The sequence below is a fragment of the Leopardus geoffroyi genome, chromosome E1 (genome assembly GCF_018350155.1).
Source record: "Leopardus geoffroyi isolate Oge1 chromosome E1, O.geoffroyi_Oge1_pat1.0, whole genome shotgun sequence".
NCBI classification, from domain to species: Eukaryota; Metazoa; Chordata; class Mammalia; order Carnivora; family Felidae; genus Leopardus; species Leopardus geoffroyi.
The window spans coordinates 25,529,205-25,548,063 of NC_059330.1; the positions used below are offsets into that span (position 1 = coordinate 25,529,205).

The 18,859-nt window shown below is 34.7% G+C and overlaps 1 protein-coding gene across 1 annotated transcript in view; it reads left to right on the forward strand.

Annotated features, from left to right (window-relative positions):
* Positions 1-18,859, forward strand: part of BCAS3 (BCAS3 microtubule associated cell migration factor) — a 620,462-nt gene that overhangs the window by 97,802 nt on the left and 503,801 nt on the right. The window contains exon 8 of the mRNA XM_045490037.1: positions 4,339-4,411. Coding sequence (XP_045345993.1) covers positions 4,339-4,411 — 73 coding nt within the window. The remainder of the gene's footprint in view (positions 1-4,338; positions 4,412-18,859) is intronic.

Genomic DNA, 18,859 nt, shown 5'->3' on the forward strand with positions numbered 1-18,859 from the left:
CAGTGCAAAAGCTTTTTATCTTCATGAGGTCCCAATAGTTCATTTTTGCTTTTAATTCCTCTTGCCTTTGGAGATGTGTCAAGTAAGAAATTGCTGCGGCTGAGGTCAGAGGTTTTTTTCCTGCTTTCTCCTCTAGAGTTTTGATGGTTTCCTGTCTCACATTCAGGTCCTTTATCCATTTTGAGTTTATTTTTGTGAATGGTGTAAGAAAGAGGTCTAGTTTCATTCTTTGCAGATCCCACATTTAAATGGGATCATGCAATATTTGTTTTTCTTTGTCAGGCTTATTTCATTCAGCATAATATGCTCCAGGTACATCCACTATAGGATATCCTGTTTTATTTTTTTAATTTTAATTTTAATTTTAATTATTTATTTTTAATTTACATCCAAGTTAGTTAGCATATAGTGCAATAATGTTTTCAGGAGTAGATCCCAGTGATTCATCTCTTATGTATAACATCCCAGTGCTCTTTCCAAGTTTCTTTCTTAATGTTCCTTACCCGTTTTGTCCATCCCCCACCCGTAGCCCCTCCAGCAACCATCAGTTTGTTCTCTGTATTTAAGAGTCCCTTATGTTTTGTCCCCCTCTCTGTTTTTATATTCTTTTTGCTCCCCTTCCCTTATGTTCGTCTGTTTTGTCTCTTAAATTCCTCATATGAGTGAAGTCATATATTTGTCTTTCTCTAATTTTGCTTATCATAATACCCTCTAGTTCCATCCACGTAGTTGCAGATGGCCAAGATTTTATTCTTTTGATTGCTCAGTAATGCTCCATTGTGTGTGTGTGTGTGTGTGTGTGTGTGTGTGTGTGTGTGTGTGTATATATATATATATATATATATATGATGGACATATATATATGGACATATATATATGGACATATATATATATTGATGGACATTTGGGCTGTTTCCATACTTTAGCTATTGTTGATAGTGCTGCTATAAACATTGGGGTGCATGTGCCCCTTCGAAACAGTACACCTGTATCCCTTGGATAAATATCTAGTAGTGCAATTGCTGGGTTGTAGGGTAGTTCTAAGAAATAGTTGATTTTTGTATGTTGATCGTATCTCCTATAACTTTGCTGAACTAACTCACTAATTCGCTTCTTTTTTTTGTTATGTTTGATGTTGATTCTGTGTGTCAGTCATATTATCAGCACATAGGGATTTTATTTCTTCCTTTCTTATCTGTATACCTTTTTTCTTTCCTTCTTGTCTTATTGCCTTGGCTAGAACTTCCAGTAGTATGTTAAATAGCAGTGGTGAGAATGGATATTCTTGCCTTGCTTCTGATTTTAGGGGGAAAGCATTCAGTTTATATGATGTTAGCTGGGTTTTTTTTTGATGTTATATAATACCTAGAGTAGCCACTGGAATTCTTGCTTCTGTAAACAACCTGTTTTTTCTCCATGGAGACTTGTAGAAACTTCTTGTTGCCATTATCCTGAAACAATACACATTGGGGTTGATCTGTTCAATCAATTGTTCTAGACTCTCAAAGGGCTTATAAACTCATATACTTTTGTTCAGTGAAAATTTTTTTGAAACATTTCATAGATGATTTCTTCCTCTCTATTTTCTCTGTTTTTTCCCTTTTCTCCTATTTATATTAGACTTTTGAGATTGCTCCTTTAACATTTCATGTGTGTGTGTGTGTAGATTATGCCATTTCCCTCTAGTTTTGTGTTTTTGCTCTCTGAGACATTTTCTCAGTTTTACCTTTGACCCTTGTGTTGAGTTTATTAAGTAATCTATCTTGTTTTTTAATTTCCAGGAGTTCTCTTTTATTCTCCAAGAGTCCATTTTCATTGCATTCTTGTATTGTTCCATGCCTAAAATAGCTTCTCTTATATCTTAGAAATGATAGATAGATAGATAGATAGATAGATAGATAGATAGATGTTTTTCTTCCTGTATAGAGTTAGCCACTTTGCAGATGATTGTTTTCCTTTTCCTTGTCTGCACGTATTTATAAGTGACAAACTAAAAACCTGATTGAAAGTTCTGTGATGTGTTTGTCAATTTTTAATTTATTGTTTGGTGCTTTAGTTGTGCTCTTTGTTGGGGTCTTCTGACTGACAGTGTCTTTTGGTCTTTTATTCATGGACTGACTTGTTAAATTCTCCAGAGAAAGCTTACAAACTCCTTTACAATCTCCTAACTGTATAAGGATAAATCTCAGGTATACCTGGTATAATCAGGTGTCAAGTAATTTGAGTCTCAGATTCTGTTTTTTCTCCCAAGAGTAGCTTGAACTTTCACTTAGGACTGCTAAGTTAGTTATCACTTATCTAGTTCCAGTATTTGTTGATGTTATTATATAGTTTTTAACCCTGTTTGATTTAATATGCTTTCACTGGAATTTTCAGAACGGACAAAATGAAATGCATATCTTCAGTCTACCAGCTTATCTCAGAAAGTGAAATAAACACATACTGGTGTCTTCTGGCATTTGTCTCCTTATTTCAAAACAAAGCAAAATTTGGGGGAAATTAACATGTTCATATGGTTTTAAAATTAAAAAGTATAAAGTATATAGACTATGAAAAACTTTTTTTCCCATTTTTGTTCTCTATCTTTTGTTTTTTCCATTCTCCCTCCCATTGGTGGCCATTAGATAAGATTTTGTATGTATCTTAGAGTGTGTGTGGATATGTTTATATGCAAATAAGTCTTTTTTCTCCATGTTATACAAAAAATGGGACAATATTTTGTATTTTTCTGTTTATATATATATATATATATATATATACACACATATATATATATTTTGGATTTCATTCCATATTTTCATAGAGCATACATTTATTCTTTTACAGCTATAGGAAATACTTTGTTATATATTTAGAACTTACTAGTCCTCTGCTGTTACAAACAATGCTACAGTGAATAATTTTGTATACAAGCTACTTTCCTCATGGCTGAGTATATATGTAGGATGAAATCTTAGCAGTGATATTTCTCTATTGAAGGCTATTTGCATTTATAACTGATTGATATAACCAGAAAATTTTACAGAACTTTTGGATTTTTTTGAGAAGGTCTTATGTAAAGGTCAGTGTTTATAAGTATAATTTAAACATTTTTAATGGAAAATTTCTAATTTATTCAGAAGTAGTAAAAATAGTATATCAATCTCTAATAATCTTACCCATCATTTTATGGCTAATCTTATTTCATTAACATCTATTCCCCTTTATCCAGAAAATTGTGAACTATCTTCTCCCAGATATCATGCCAGCTTATTGGTTAATATTTTATTATTTATTTCCAAAAGATAAGGAATCTTAAAATTATAACCATAGTACCATTATCACTTCTGAAAATTAGCAAATTTCAATATAGTTTTAAGTGGAATTTCTCTCATGTGTGAGGTTGAGCATCTTTTTTTTTTTTTTTTTTTTTTTTTTGTGGTTCTGACTCCTGACATTATTCTTCTGCTTGTTGCTGCTAATACATTGATTTTATATCCAGCAATATTATTGAACTCAACATTATTAAGTTCAATATTATTATTATTGAACTCAATATTATTGAGTTCATTTATTGTTATTATCCTGTCTAGGACTTCCAGAATAGGGTTGAATAGAACATTTAATTGGATATCCTTGTGTTATTACTGATTTTCATGGCAGTACTCTGAAAGCATTACCTATGATTTGTTGTAGAATATTTTGTAAATAATCATTATTGGGACAAGAGAACAAGTTTTTTTGTTTTGTTTTGTTCTCATCATGACTAGATGAATACAGGATAGTATATAGAATAGTGCAGAATAGAATGTTTTTTCTGCATCTGCTACATTGCTAATATAAGCAATTACATTAGTAGGTTTCGTAATGTGAAATTATAACTTGAGTAAATCCAACTTTGTTACGAGACTTTGTTTTTTCTCATATATTGCTACTCAGTTTACATTTTTAAAAAGGAATTTTGCATTTATGTATATTGATAATGGCCTATAATTTTATATTTTTTCTTGCCTGACCTACCTTTATTTAGTTTTGACATGAAAATTATACTAGTCTTAGGTAATTAGTTGGTGGAGTTGGAAGAGGTTTCTGATCTCATGGAGAATGTGTATAAGATTGAAGTTGGTGCCAGTTTTTTAAAAAAGATATTTTAAATGCTGGTTCCACTTTAAAAATAGTTATGTTTTACTTATAGCTGTTCTATTTTTGTTCAGTCAAGTGTATAAATTATGTCAATTTATAATGAATGTTTTGCTGTCTCTTCAGCTGTAAATAATTTGAGAGCATGAAGATAATGGAAAATATACAAGAATACTTCTCAAAGTTTTATTTTACATTTTATTTTATGTTCTTTATCAGGTACTCAAAAGTGTGACAACTTTGCTGAAAAAAGGCCCCTCCTTGGTGTTTGTAAGAGCACTGGATCTTCTGGGTAAGGAAATTAAAAAAATTCTTTGAACCACTGTTAAAAGTTTATATTGTTATTCCAGAGAGTGAATTTTGCTATCCTAAAATCTTTGTTACCATAAGACAATGCTCTTACAAGAGAGAAGAGAAAGGAATTAAAAACATATTTAGGGTTTCCTGTGGCTCAAGCCTTGTTATTTCTCTGCCTACTGTTTTCTCATATGCAGGGTGACAGTAGGAGACAAAAGAAAACAAGTAATAGAACAGAATTCAGTTTTGAAATAAAAGATTAGCATCATTAAGGAAAATGTTTTTTAGTTTCTGTGTTTTTTTATTATAGTAACTTTTATGATGGCTTTCCACAGTGGAGACTAAACTAAAATGTGGGGAGACTTGAAACTGTTCTGGATGTTGGATATACTACCCTGACCACACATAGATCCTTTTGGAAAGGATGACAACCTTTATTGAGTATTTAAGTAAATTCTTTGTTGAATCATTGGCTAAGCTACATAGACACAGGGGCAACTCCAGGAAACTAGGCTTTAAAATAACAAGAATTAAAGAAAAGCAGAGCAGAGCAGAGACATTAGTAGCTGCACATTGTGGAGGAAGACAGATTTCTAGAGTTGTTATACCATATTATATTCATATAATATGTTCTAAGAACTAAATGAGTTGTGTTTCTAAAATTAAAGAAAGCATGGTAACAATGACTCAACAGATAAAGGATTTCAGTAAGGAGTTAGAAATTATAGAAAACCAAATGGGAATCCTGGAGTTGAGAAGATGCAAAAAGTGAGATGATAATCTGGCTAGAGGAACTCAATACTATATTGAAGCCAGCGTGAGAATTAGGGCACTGATGTGTTGACAAAGGTGCTGAAAAAGAATGGGTGTCACAGAGAAGAAGATAAGCTGCTGTGCTGGAGGGAAACTTTGTTGATTTCAGTTTTCCTGATGTTTGGCCCTTTAAGTTCAAGTGCATGTAGACCTGTGGAAACTCCACAGAAAGATGTATTCGTAGAAGGCATTTGCCTACCTGCTGGGTTGGGTTTGCAGTTCTTGAAAGGTTTTCCATTCCTTATCAACCCTGCTAACTGTATGATTAAGGAGATTGTTTTTGTTTTTACAAGATTCATTTATTGAGGGATCATTTTATAAAAAAAAATAAGACAAAAAGGAAGAGTAAGGTGATTATATGTAGTTGGTGATGAGGTCATTTATTGAGGGTTGAATTTAATGGTATGGGAGTCATATTAGTTAGGGTTCTCCCTAGAAACAAAACCAGTATCATGTGGGATATATGTGTGTGTATGTGTATGGTGAGAGAGAGAGACAGAGACAGAGACAGAGAAAGAGAGAAAGAGGGAAGGAGAGAGATTGAGATTTCAAGAAATTGGCTCATGATTGTGAAGGCTGGCAAGTCCAAAATTTAGATACTGAGGGAGGAGTTGCAATTTCAGTCCAAAGATAGAATTCTTTCTTCCCCCAAGGAGGTCAGTTTTTTGTTTTGTTTTTGTTTTTTCATATTAAGACTTTCAACTGACTGGATAAAGCACACTCACATTATAGAGCATAATCTGCTTAAGAATCAAACTTTACTGATTTAAATATTAATCTTACGTAAAACTACCTTGACAGAAACATCTAGAATATTATTTGGCCAAATCTAGTTATTGTGGCCTAGCCACATTGACACAAAATTAATCACCATAGGGGCAATGAATGTAGTCCTTATTAAAATAGAATTTGCCTATTTAAGAAAATATATCTATTGTAGACATTTATTTTCCTCTTCTCATTTCTGCTCCTTAAATTATTTCACAGTAGAGGAATCATTCTAGCAAGAGATATGATATGTGTGTATCATTTGCTGGGTGGTTTTAAGAGTGTTATTGATGAATAAATGCAAAGATACTTTTGAATTAAGTTCACAAGTCATTTCATGGACTGTAACTTCTGTAACTTCTAGTGTGTCTTGTTATTATATATAAACTTTCTCTTGCCTGCATGCTGTCTTTTTTCTCTCTTGTTTTATACCTTTCTTTCTAATGGAAGATGATGGCAGGAAGTACTCATTTTGTTTTCACTTATTTGCTGATCTGATTATAATAAACAACTGTATGTAGCATCTTTGTCAGAATGTTTATTGTCTCAAGGACATTTCCACATAGGATTGTCTTGTGTTTCTTGCAAGTGTTGCATTATGCTTGCTGGTGAATAGAATTTTCTCTCTGAGCTAGTGCTTTGTGAATATGTACACATTTTAAGAGTTAATTCTAAGTGTGCAGTGGGTTAGAAGATGGTGATGTTGAACAGATTAGACACTTTTTAATAACTCCAAAGTTGAATATAATAACGAGTCTAATTATAGGTCAATTCTTTTAAAATCTGTTTCCCAGATTCTGGGATTTAGAAAAAAGTTATAACTCAAAATTTTTATGAGGCATATGCTTGTTGACTATGCTATTATAGCACTGGGGAATGGAAAGCAAATGTTGAATGCCTACTATGTATCTAGTCTGTTACATATTTTCCATTATGTAACATCATTTAATCTTAAAACAAGACTGTGGAGGAGATTGTGCTATTCTCATTTTATACATGAAGAAACTGAAACTAAGTGAGATTCAGTCATAGTTAGTTGTGGACCCAGGCCTTTGCCCACTTGCCAGGTCTGTAGATGGAACATACCCTTGCATTTAGGGTGCCCTAACTTCTTGTTCATGCATCCAACCTTCCTATTTTCTGGCCAGTTATTTTTAGAGTTAATAATAGAATTATTTTAAAATTAGCAAATAAGTTACACACTTATTTAAACAGTAACTTCTTAGTAGAGTTTTTGTTATGTGCATATGTTTTCTCAGTATATTTCTGTAGAAGTGGAGTATACTTTTGTTGTTGATTTTACTTTTATTGTTTTAAACAGAGTGACACATACTGTTACATAGCTACTTAGCTGGAAGTTTTTCAGTGTAAAGGGACTGCCCTGATTTGTTTGTTTGTTTGTTTTAACACATTGTTTTATTAAATGCAGAGGGGATCTTCTTTGCATGATAGCAGGAACATGCAAAGCACATGGAGATTGGAAAATAGAAGTAGCTAATTTAAGAAATACATAAATTTTTTTGTTGTTTTATTATGTGCTACATTAATACACTGCATAACCTTCCAGAAGAGGTAGATGATCATAAATGAGTTATTTTTCGTCAATCAGGAAAATGCTTCCTTAATCGATGTTCTCTAAACCACATTGCACTGCGGCTACCAAGGCCTAGAAATGCTCTTTTTTTTTTTTTTTTTTTTTTTGTAATATATGAAATTTATTGTCAAATTGGTTTCCATACAACACCCAGTGCTCATCCCAAAAGGTGCCCTCCTCAATACCCATCACCCACCCTCCCCTCCCTCCCACCCCCCATGAACCCTCAGTTTGTTCTCAGTTTTTAGGAGTCTCTTATGTTTTGGCTCCCTCCCTCTCTAACCATTTTTTTTTCTTCCCCTCTCCCATGGTCTTCTGTTAAGTTTCTCAGGATCCACATAGGAGTGAAAACATATGGAATCTGTCCTTCTCTGTATGACTTATTTCACTTAGCATAACACTCTCCAGTTCCATCCATATTGCTACAAAAGGCCATATTTCATTCTTTCTCATTGCCACGTAGTATTCCATTGTGTATATAAACCACAATTTCTTTATCCATTCATCAGTTGATGGACATTTAGGCTCTTTCCATAATTTAGCTATTGTTGAGAGTGCTGCTATAAACACTGGGGTACGGGGCACCTGGGTGGCTCAGTCGGTTAAGCGTCCGACTTCAGCTCAGGTCACGATTTCACAGTCTGTGAGTTCGAGCCCCGCGTCGGGCTCTGTGCTGACAGCTCAGAGCCTGGAGCCTGCTTCAAATTCTGTGTCTCCCTCTCTCTCTGCCCCTTCCCCCGCTCATGCTCTGTCTCTCTCTGTCTCAAAAATAAATAAAAACATTTAAAAAAGAAAACACTGGGGTACAAGTGCCCCTATTAGGCACAATAAGAGATTAACAACAATAATAAAATAGAACAGTTATAACAATATGCTGTAATAAAAGTTATGTAATGGTCTCTTTCTCTCAAAATATCTTATTATACTGTATTCACTCTTCTTCTTGTGACGATGTGAGATGATAAAATACCTATGTGATGAGATGAAGTGAGGTGAATGAAGTAGGTGTTATGATGTAGTTAGGCTACTATTGACCTCTCATTGTACTTCAGAAGGAGGATCATCTGCTTCTGGATCGTGGTTGACCGTGGGTAACACTGAAATCCAGAAAATGAAACTGTAGGTAAGGGTAGACTGCTGTAGTTTGAATTAAGAAATTCAAGTTTGGGGTGCCTGGCTGGCTGATTTGGTAGTGTATGCAACTCTTGATCTTGGGATCATGAGTTCGAGCCCCACGTTGGGTGTGGAGTTCACTTAAAAAAATAAACTCAAGTTCATAGACATAAAGGTGGTTGATACAAGGAACCATTGAGGAAGGAAAAGGAAAAAACTGAACTAATGGAAAGGTAGGAGAATAATTAAAAGAGAAGTGACTGAATCAAATGGAGATGGAGAAAGCCATACATTCATGCAGTGGCTGCTTGAGATACTGTCTAATGTCACATGCACCTTGAGAATGTTGACTTTATCTTGACTTTATTATCTTCTTGTTATTAAGCACAATGCCTTCTATCTAGTAGGCCCTCAAAATATTTATTTTTTAGTGGATAGATTTTAATAAGCTTGCTTTATAGTCATACTAGCCCTTTATTTGAATATTAGTAGCTCCAAAATATAGAAATCATTTTTTATGACTGAGAAGATCTCAGGGGAAGGAAAAATAAAATAAGATAAAAACAGAGAGGGAGGCAAACCATAAGAGACTTTTTTTTAAAAAAATATTTTTTAAATGTTTATTTTTGAGAGAGAAAGAGAGTGTGAGTGGGGGAGAGACAGAAAGAGAGGGAGACACAGAATCCAAAGCAGGCTCCAGGCTCTGAGCTGTCAGCACAGAGCCTGATGCAGGGCTTGAACCCATGGACTGCGAGATCATGACCTGAGCTGAAGTTGGACGCTCAACCTACTAAACCACCCAGGTGCCCCAAGAGACTTAATACAGAGAACTGAGGGTTGCGGAAGGGAGCTGTGTGGGAGGATGGGCTAAATGGGTGATGGACATTAAGGAGGGCACTTGTTGGGATGAGTATTGGGTGTTACATGTAAGTGATGAATGAGTAAATTCTACCCCTGAAACCAATGCTACACTATATGTTAACTAACTTGAATTTAAGTTAAAAAAAAAAAAAAGTCTCTTAATATGAGAAGCCATACATACTGCACCTGGGTTTTGATACCTTCTTCCAAACCAGTGGTGCACAGTCTTAAGACCTCCTCCTTCCCCCTGTGGAGATGTACAAGATGTGTCCATTGCCATCCATTTCTCTGGCAAATACTTTATTGAGAACCTGTTGCTATGGACATTGTCAGTTGCTTATACTGCTTATTAAATTATTCTTATGAAAAGTCAACAGCATTTTCTTTCGATTTGATTGGATTATAATTTTTTATTTTTATAATTTATAGTGCCTTTTCAAGGAAGGGGTAATTGCTATGGAAATAATCCTAGTCTTCCTCATATTTTATCCTTTTTATATAAGTATGTTGTAGTTAGCCCACAGTTTTTTGTTTTATTTTATTATTATTTTTTAATGTTTATTTATTTTTGAGAGAGAAAGAGAGAATGAGCAGGGGAGGGGAAGAGAGAGAGGGAGACACAGAATCTGAAGCAGGCTCCAGGCTGTGTGCTGCCAGCACAGAGTCTGACGTGGGGCTCTAACTCACGAGCTGCGAGATCATGACCCAAGCCGAAATTGGATGCTCAACCGACTGAGCCACCCAGGCGTCCCTAGCCCACAGTTTTAAATTGCATTCATGACTATCACTAAAATATATATTTTGGTATTCTAGTAATTTTTAAATTATTATTATTGTTTGTGTGTATGTGTGTATGTGTGTATGTGATTCCATAATAATTCCAGATAAGCCATTTAGGTTTTGGAGGGAGATTTTGGTGTAATAATATGAGGGGAGGAGAAGTACAGACAGTATACTACAGAATATACACTCTTTTAGGAAAACCAGAGTTCATTGTATACTGTATGCTAAATGGCTCCTAGAATGTAGCAAAAGAGTAACATTATTTAACAGCTGACTGCAGACCTTAAAGAATGTTTAATCATATAATACACTGTCATCACTTTATATACATTATATGGAATAGAGATATGTCCTTTATAATGACAGAATCATAGAAAATTGGAAGTGGAAAGAATGTTGAACATCACATAGTTTGTCTCCTGATAAAGATAAAGAAAATCTTGGGGCACCTGGGTGGCTTAGTCGATTAAGTGTCTGATTTTAGCTCTCAGGTCATGATCTCACTCTTTGTGAGATCGAGCCCCACATTGGGCTCCGCACTCACAGTGTGGAGCCTGCCTGAGATTCTCTCTCTCTATGCCTTTCTCTCTGTGCAGTTTGCACATTCTCTCTCTGTCTCAAAATAAATAAATAAACAAACAAACAAAACAAAGCTGTTCCAGAGACTTCTATCATATATCCATTTGGTGGTGAGAAATTCTTGTAAGAGTGAGAAAATTTCCTCATTTCATTTGGTTTGGAATCCCTCATCTCTTATTAAATAGGCACTCTCTGGCCATATTTCCAAGATTGGATTTTAATAATCAGAAAAATTGAAATTTGACAACCAAAGACATGTAAAAAATATAAAATACCTGTTTTTATCTTAAATTCACCTTGAAAAAAGCAAAGTAAGTTAGCTATATATAAGAGTAAAGTCTTAATTTAAAAATTAAGGACTGTTCATTAAATATAATACAGTTAGTTCAAAGGATTAATTTTTTGCAGTTTTTTTTTTTTTTTTTTTTTTACAGACTGCCAAAGAGTCATCTTGGATTGGCAGGATTCCATGGGATGGGTGTTTGGTAGCCACTGCCTGAAAGCAGTAGTTATTTGGGTAGAAGTTAAGCACAGTTTCAGTGTCCTGAAGTGTCACTGAAGAGACTTTATTTCATGTTGTGTCTAAAGTAAATAAAAGTTCTGTTAATTAGAAGTAGAAGGGAGATTGCTTGGGATAATAGGTATGCAATGTTTCTTTTTGTTGTGAAATGTCACCAATGATTTTACATGTGATACTATGTATTTTGAGTTTTGACTAATTTTCATCCTATTGTGTTCATGAGGAATGAGGAAATCATTTGGGGAAATACATTTGGGGCTGGTATTGCTTCTGCAGAAGCAAAAGAGAGATTTATGCTAGTCTTCCAGTCTTTGATGTTTTTTTAATACATGCACTTTCCAAGCAGTTCGTTGGCCTTCTTTCAAGCACAGCTCTTTCACTTGCCCATCTCTCTGGTATTTTTCCCTCCTGTGGGTGTTCTGCATTTTCTTCTAGTTCTCTGCATGGCTCTCTGGCTCTCTTTACTACTTTCAAAGAATGGGCTTTTACGTAAAAATCTTTGACATATCACTAATCAGAGCTGCCACGTTGGCATAGCGGTTTTTAATGCAATCAGTCTGTATAGTAGGGTATCGAATATCATGGATTGTTCATGAGCCTCTGGACTTTAGTATTTATTATCTAGAGTATGCCCTATTCATCTAATTGTAGATGTAATGAAATCTTAAAGAAATAAGATGACATTACTTTTACTTATATCTTATAATGACATTAGAAGATGACATTACATTACAGTGCTTTCTCTCATGGACTTAGAGATACACTTTATATATCTTGAAATGTTACACTGCCTTTAGTAAACAAAAGTCATTAGCATGAATGTTAATTATGCAACATTTACCAAGTTCACTTACTTAAAGCAAATTTTTAATTTTCCCGTGGGGGAAGGAAGAGAGCCAGGATACTGCGTACTTGACTCACACTTATAAAGTTTTAAAACACATGCTGGACAAATCTGTAAACTGAGACACATATTATTATGTTATATTTTAACCCGGGAAAGTTTTTAAAATGTATTTATTTCAAAAAAATAGTATCTGAACTATGGACACTCCTAAGTGGTGTGTTGTAAGGTCATATTTACAGATACTGCTGTATATTTCCTTGTGATCCTGAAATTGGCACAAATCTCAAATGGCCCACGAAAATGGATGTATGTAAGTGACCAAACCAAAGGAAAGTTGGCTTAGTTTTTAGAAAGAACTTCCTTATTTGCTATTATATGCTGTATGTATTCCTCAAAACCTGTTTTGTTAGGGTCTTGCCTAGAAACAGACGACATACTCAAATTGGATATTTTGAGGAAAGTTACAGTGAACCATGCGGGAGCTGAGACCTTTTACCATTTTCAGACAAGGGGAGAGAGCCATTAGCAGAGCCTGAAAAGGGAGCCCTGTCAGGAGGGTCACATACAGAAGCAGTAGCCTCTGGTGGAAGGATTTGGTAGAGATAGAGCAGTCAGAGGTGTACCAACTTTACTCTCTTTTCTCTAGATGGCTCCCTCAGGCTGAACCCAGCCAGAAGCCAGAGGCTGGGTTCTGAAGGTTCAGAGAGCCCATTTAGCAACCTCTATAGTGTGGGTCAATCTCCCAAGGCAGGAAGCAGGGTGCAGAGAATATAAAGTGTATTTGGAGGAGCAGCACGCTTACATTCAGCAAAATTTCATACTAAAGCAGAGTTTATGGGGAAAACAAGTGTGGAGGAAATTTATGCCATGTTGTAATCAGAGCAATAATCCTGATTCAAAATCAGAACTATTAAAAAGAAAGGTTAATGCCAATAAAAATTACTAGTAAATAAAGAATTTTACCTAGAAAGGAGAGTGAAGATACCTTGTTGGAACGGGGGTATAAGGAAGAGTTGAGATAGGTTAGCGAAGAAAGAGCAAAATGGACAACGATCAGATAGAAACAAGCTCTAAGTACATCGTAGCCCGAGCACATGGTTAAACTGAGCCATAAAGAACCTGATTCCTTCTGGTTTTATGCATTCAATTGAGCCAGTGTATTCAATTGCTGTTATGTTGTAGCATAAAAAATTAAAATACTGTCAGTTTTATTTATTAATACAACTTCCTTGATATACTGACATAACTCTCCATTTAGAATTATAAATTGTAGCAAAAAAACCTGTAATGTGTGTGCACACACTTTTAAATGACTTTATTGAAGTATAACTGACGTAGAATAACCTATATATACTTAAAGTGTACAATTTTGTGTTTGACATATATATATACACTTATGAAATCATCACTACAAACAAGATAAGGAACATATTTATCACTCCCCAAATATTCTTTGTGTCCCTTTATAACTCTTCCCTCCCAGTTCTTTTTCCTCAGATGATTACTTATCTACCTTCTATCACTATAGTTTACATTTTCTAGAGTTTTATATAAATGGAATCATACAGCATGCACTTTTTCTTTGGCTAGGTCACTTTTTCTTCTGTTATGCAGCATATTTAATTTGAGGTTCATCTGTGTTATTGCATTTATCAATAGTTCATTTTTATTGCTTACTACTATCTTATGATGATTGATTATCCATTCACCTATTGATGTATCTTTCAATTGTTCCTGGGTTTTGGCTTTTACAAATAATGCTGCTAGGAACATAATTTTCAAGTATTTGTATAAACATGTGCTTTCTTTTCTTTTGGACCGATACCTATGAGTAGAATGGCTGAATCACAGGTTAGGAGTGTGTTTTTCAAAGTGGTTGTCCTATTTTTACAATTCTACCAACAGCATATGAGATTTTTAGTTCTACTTCCTTATTAACACTTGGCTTTATCAATCTTTTTCATTTTAGCCATTCTAAGAAATATGTAGTGGTTTCTCATTATGGTTTCATTTTGCACATTGTCAATTTTTAAAAAATCCTTAATCTTCAGTTAATTCTTCTTTCATATCTTCTTATTATTTGACCATTCTGAGTTTGTGACTTTCTGATTCATAGTGGTGTTTCACATCTATAATTGCTTATTTAGTTACAGACTTACCATATGTAATAGTTCTTTAAAATCTATACAACTTTTTCTTCTTGTTATAATAGAGCTTTAACACAAAACGCAGTAATTGAATATGAAATAAGAGTCCTATTTCTACATATGGTTTCAGGTGAAGCTACCACTGCAGCTTAATCAAAACAGTAGTTTCTAGTCAGAATATTCTATCAAATAACTTTTAAAGTACACTACTTCTAATTATTATGGTTAATGTCTTTCAGTGAATCGAACTTCCCAGTCCCGCCTCTCCATGTTCTTGTGTAGGCCCCTCCCACTTGAAACTAAGCTTGTTTGTGAGACTTGCTTTAACTAATAATCTATCAGTAAACGTACCACAGTCACATGCTTGATAAATATTTGCATACTGAAGCCTCTACGTCAAGTCATCATCACCAACAGCATGTGAGGGTGAAAGTCCACATGGAAAGAGACTTAACCATTCTTGCTTTCCCAACTGAGCCCAAAGCTCAGCCAACTTAGAAGGTGGAATATGAGCCCAGGAGAGAATGGCAGAACCAGCACCTCCCCAATCCACAGAATCATGGGAAATAAAGTGGTTATTAGTCTAAAGCAGTATGATTTTTAGTGCTTTGTCATATAGCAATAGGTACATGAACTGTATTAACCATTATTTTTTATACCTGGTGAGAAGGATGATGTGGTAGCACCTTCTTAACTCTTGTCTGTTTTTTACAGCCACAACTTTCAGATGTTGGGAACACTCTTTTTATTTTTTTGTGAAATAGAATTTATTGTGACTCCAACTATGTACCTGTGAGATGTGCCTGGCCAGGCCAGCTAGACTCGTACAGTTTGTATAATAAATACATCAGTGGGGCCTGCTCTCTGCGGCCAGAAAGCACCCACACCAGTTTCTACCCAGCTTCCAGTTTCTCACTTTCACAGGATCCTTGCCCACCTTCTTTTTAGTATGTTTGGCCTCCAGCTCCTGCTGATGCTCCTCTGAGCTTCTTCCAGGCTTGCTCAGGTTTCCCTTACCGGTTCATTGTCTCCAGACCTTCCCAGTTGTCTTTGTTCCACAAATCTGGTCTCGGCTGAGCACCAGCCTCCCGTGGTACCAACAGGGCAGCAAAGGGACTACCTTTGTTACTGGACTCCTGGCCACCCCAGTTATACTCATTGGCCAGCTGTGTGTCCTCACGGCGCTAGGGGACTTGGGTCCTGCCACCCCTGCTGGTCTGGGAACACTCGTGATTTTAGTTTTTATTTTGTCCCAGTATTTCTGTGCTATAATTTTATTTTAATGTGTGATCTGGGAGCAGGGGATCCATGAATCCCAAAAAGGTTGAAAAACTGATGGGGAGAATGGTGTAGATAAAAGAGAAGCAAAGGGAAAAAGCTTAAATCATTAAGCAAAAGATGGTCTTTTTTATAAAGAGGATTGAAAATGGAAATCGAGTTTTAAAAAAAGGGCATTTTCTTAAGAATTAGCCAACTACTGACCTGGTGTATGTTCTCAGAAATTATATCATGTCATTAGAAATAGACATGATATTTGAGAACCTTAAAATGTATGTGATGTATTAAATGGAGACAAACTATGAGAAGTCAGTCAAGCTTTCACATTGTACTTTTTTTCACACACAGATTCTTCTTTTATGGCTATGTCAGGTTGAAAAATTTTTTTTTATTATCATAGTATGATGGAAAGGTAATTCTCATTAAACATGTCTTATTCTGATACTGGATATCCACCTGAAAGTAGGTCACCTGAAAGGAGATTTACCTTCCATGAAATGGACTTCCTGATACCTTTTTTAAATCAACAACCACTTACAAACAAGTCTTTCTACTTTGACTAGTGTGATAAACTTTCATTATTTTATAATTAAAGTACAATGTGTATTTACTTTCAGACTAATGTTTGTCATGTAAGTACATATTTAGTATTTATTTACTATCTTTTTCTCTGTGAAAATCTGGATTGGAATAGAACTTATTACAGTTTTTACCATTGAAAGTAATAGAAATGATTTTCCATTTAATGCCTTTTCATTTAGTGGTAGAGTTTTCAGGAACAAATTAAAGTGACTAAGTGAGGCATGCGTGTTTAGGTGATTATCTTGTACTGTGGGGTTATAGTTTTCTATTTTGTGGGATTTGGGGGGGGTATTTTCATTAAGATAAAATTCTGTTTTTTAGTAGCTTAGTGTGAATGTTATTAATTTCTTTTTTCTTTTTCTTTTTTCTTTTGTCTTTTTTGTTCATGATGAACACAGTATTTTTTTTTTTCTGGGCCAGTTTTAACAATAGTTTTATAGAGGTTAGGAGTTGTGGTTGGAGGGGTTCAGATGTGTTACCTGGTTTCCTAGTGGGTGTATGTTTTTTTCTGTAGATATGGTGAAGTATAGGGTTTCTTTAATAAATGACACCTTGGGGCAATGACTTCAGTTCTTCCTCTTTTTTTTCCCCCCCTCCTCTGGTTTTCTGGTAAGACATTTACCTTCATCTGCTTTCTTCCATATTTCCTTTTCCTGTTGAGTTCCTTAGGACATGTCTGTTGTGATTCCTCTCTGACGCTTTCCCTCTGACTGGCATCTCTGGTCCTGCACTCATTCTCAGTCCTTTCCATTGATTCATTAGTAGACAACACTTTGATCCAACTGATCTGAGACCTGTTTTCAGCAATTCCCCACTTAGGTGAGACTTCTTGCTTCTGGAAGTAAATCCTAGGTGGTTTTATCTATGTTCTGCCACTAGTAGGACCTTGCAGTTTCTACTTTTTTCCACATAATCCTTACTGAGCTCTGGGCCCAGAGCTCAATTTTGAATATATCTGATCTCCTTATGTAAATGTCATTTAAATGTGTTGGTTTTTCTCGTTCTTAGTTATGCTATAGTACAATTCAGGAGTAATTTCATTTGCTTTCCTTGTTGAGATATATATATATATCTCAAATATATATATATTTGAAGATATTTGGAGATTCAGAGTTAATTGGCCATATATACACACACAAACACATTTTTAAAAAACATTTGGGTTGTATCATTCTTATTTGCACCTTGCTTGTTTTTGCCTTTTGTTAATATGGTGTGTTTTCATTTAACAATGATTATTAATGCTACCTTATGCACATTATCCTATTGTATACATATTTCATGAATATACATATTTTAAAACATTGATCATAAATAGAAAGCTTAAAGCTTAAAATAGGCCATGATGTGCTATCACCAGATCTAAGGATCTCATGTTTAGTTTTGTAAGATTTTGTGTAAGAGAATGACGGTAAGGCAAAGAAGAAAGCATTTGTGAAAGGTTTGTTTCCTATACTGTCTGATTCTAAATTTGAGATAAAAAATTAGCCACAAATTTTATTAAAATGGGGCTGTTTCTCCTGCCATTTTACTACAGTGTATGTTTCATGTAGCAGTGTTGCAGAGAGGTGTATTTTCCAAGAGCTACATTTAATTCTTGTCATGTGGTTCTGCCTGATTTTAATAGAAGTCCTTGAGGAACGAACCCACACAAAGTTTTGACCATTTTTTTCAGAAAGTGAGTATTGAAATCCATCATTACAAGGAGTTGAGAAGATGTTATCTCTTCTCTTGGATGTGTTTCGTATGTTTTCCACTTTTCTTTAGGATCCATATACTTAAGTATTAGCTGACTAGCAATTCTTGTATTGTTCAAGCAGATTTGGCTATGAGAAATTTAAACATGGTTGATGCCAATTGAAATGATAATATTGTGGGTATATTATGTAAAAGTATATTAAAATAAATTTCACCTGTTTCTTTTTACTTTTGTTTAATGTAGCTACTAGGAAATTTCACATTACGTATGTAGCTCACTTTATCTTTTTATTAAACTGTGTTGCTCTAACCTTAATTTGGTGTATGGGTATACATATGGATTCTTTCTGATGATCTCTTTGTGGAAAACCATCACAGTTTTTCTCTTTTTCTTCCCCACATTTTCTTGTTACATGTACAGATCTATAGATTCATCTCTTCTGAGCTGTTAGCCAGGAATATTTACAGGAGTTCCTGGAAATGTAGTGTAAGGAAAGATTGCCAGAGGATAATAGTCTATAATGTATAGTTGAAGAAAGAAGCCTTCAAAGCAAACCTTGACTTTGTGATATTCTGGATGACATTGAGCCTTCAGTGGCAGCATTTTTAGTATTAATCTAATAAGAACGCTACCTATTGTGATATTTGTGTTTAATGCATCTGGTTTTCATTTTTGGTTCTATAATTCTCTTTCTGTAAACATTTATGCTGAGGTTAGTGCTCTATAATATTCACCAATACTCCAGAATGCATGGCAAAAAGTGTAGAATAATGGAAAAAAAAAAACAAAGGTTTTGGAGTCACATAGACCTAGATATAAATTATTAGCTGCATAAATTAGTAAATTAGTCAACAGTATT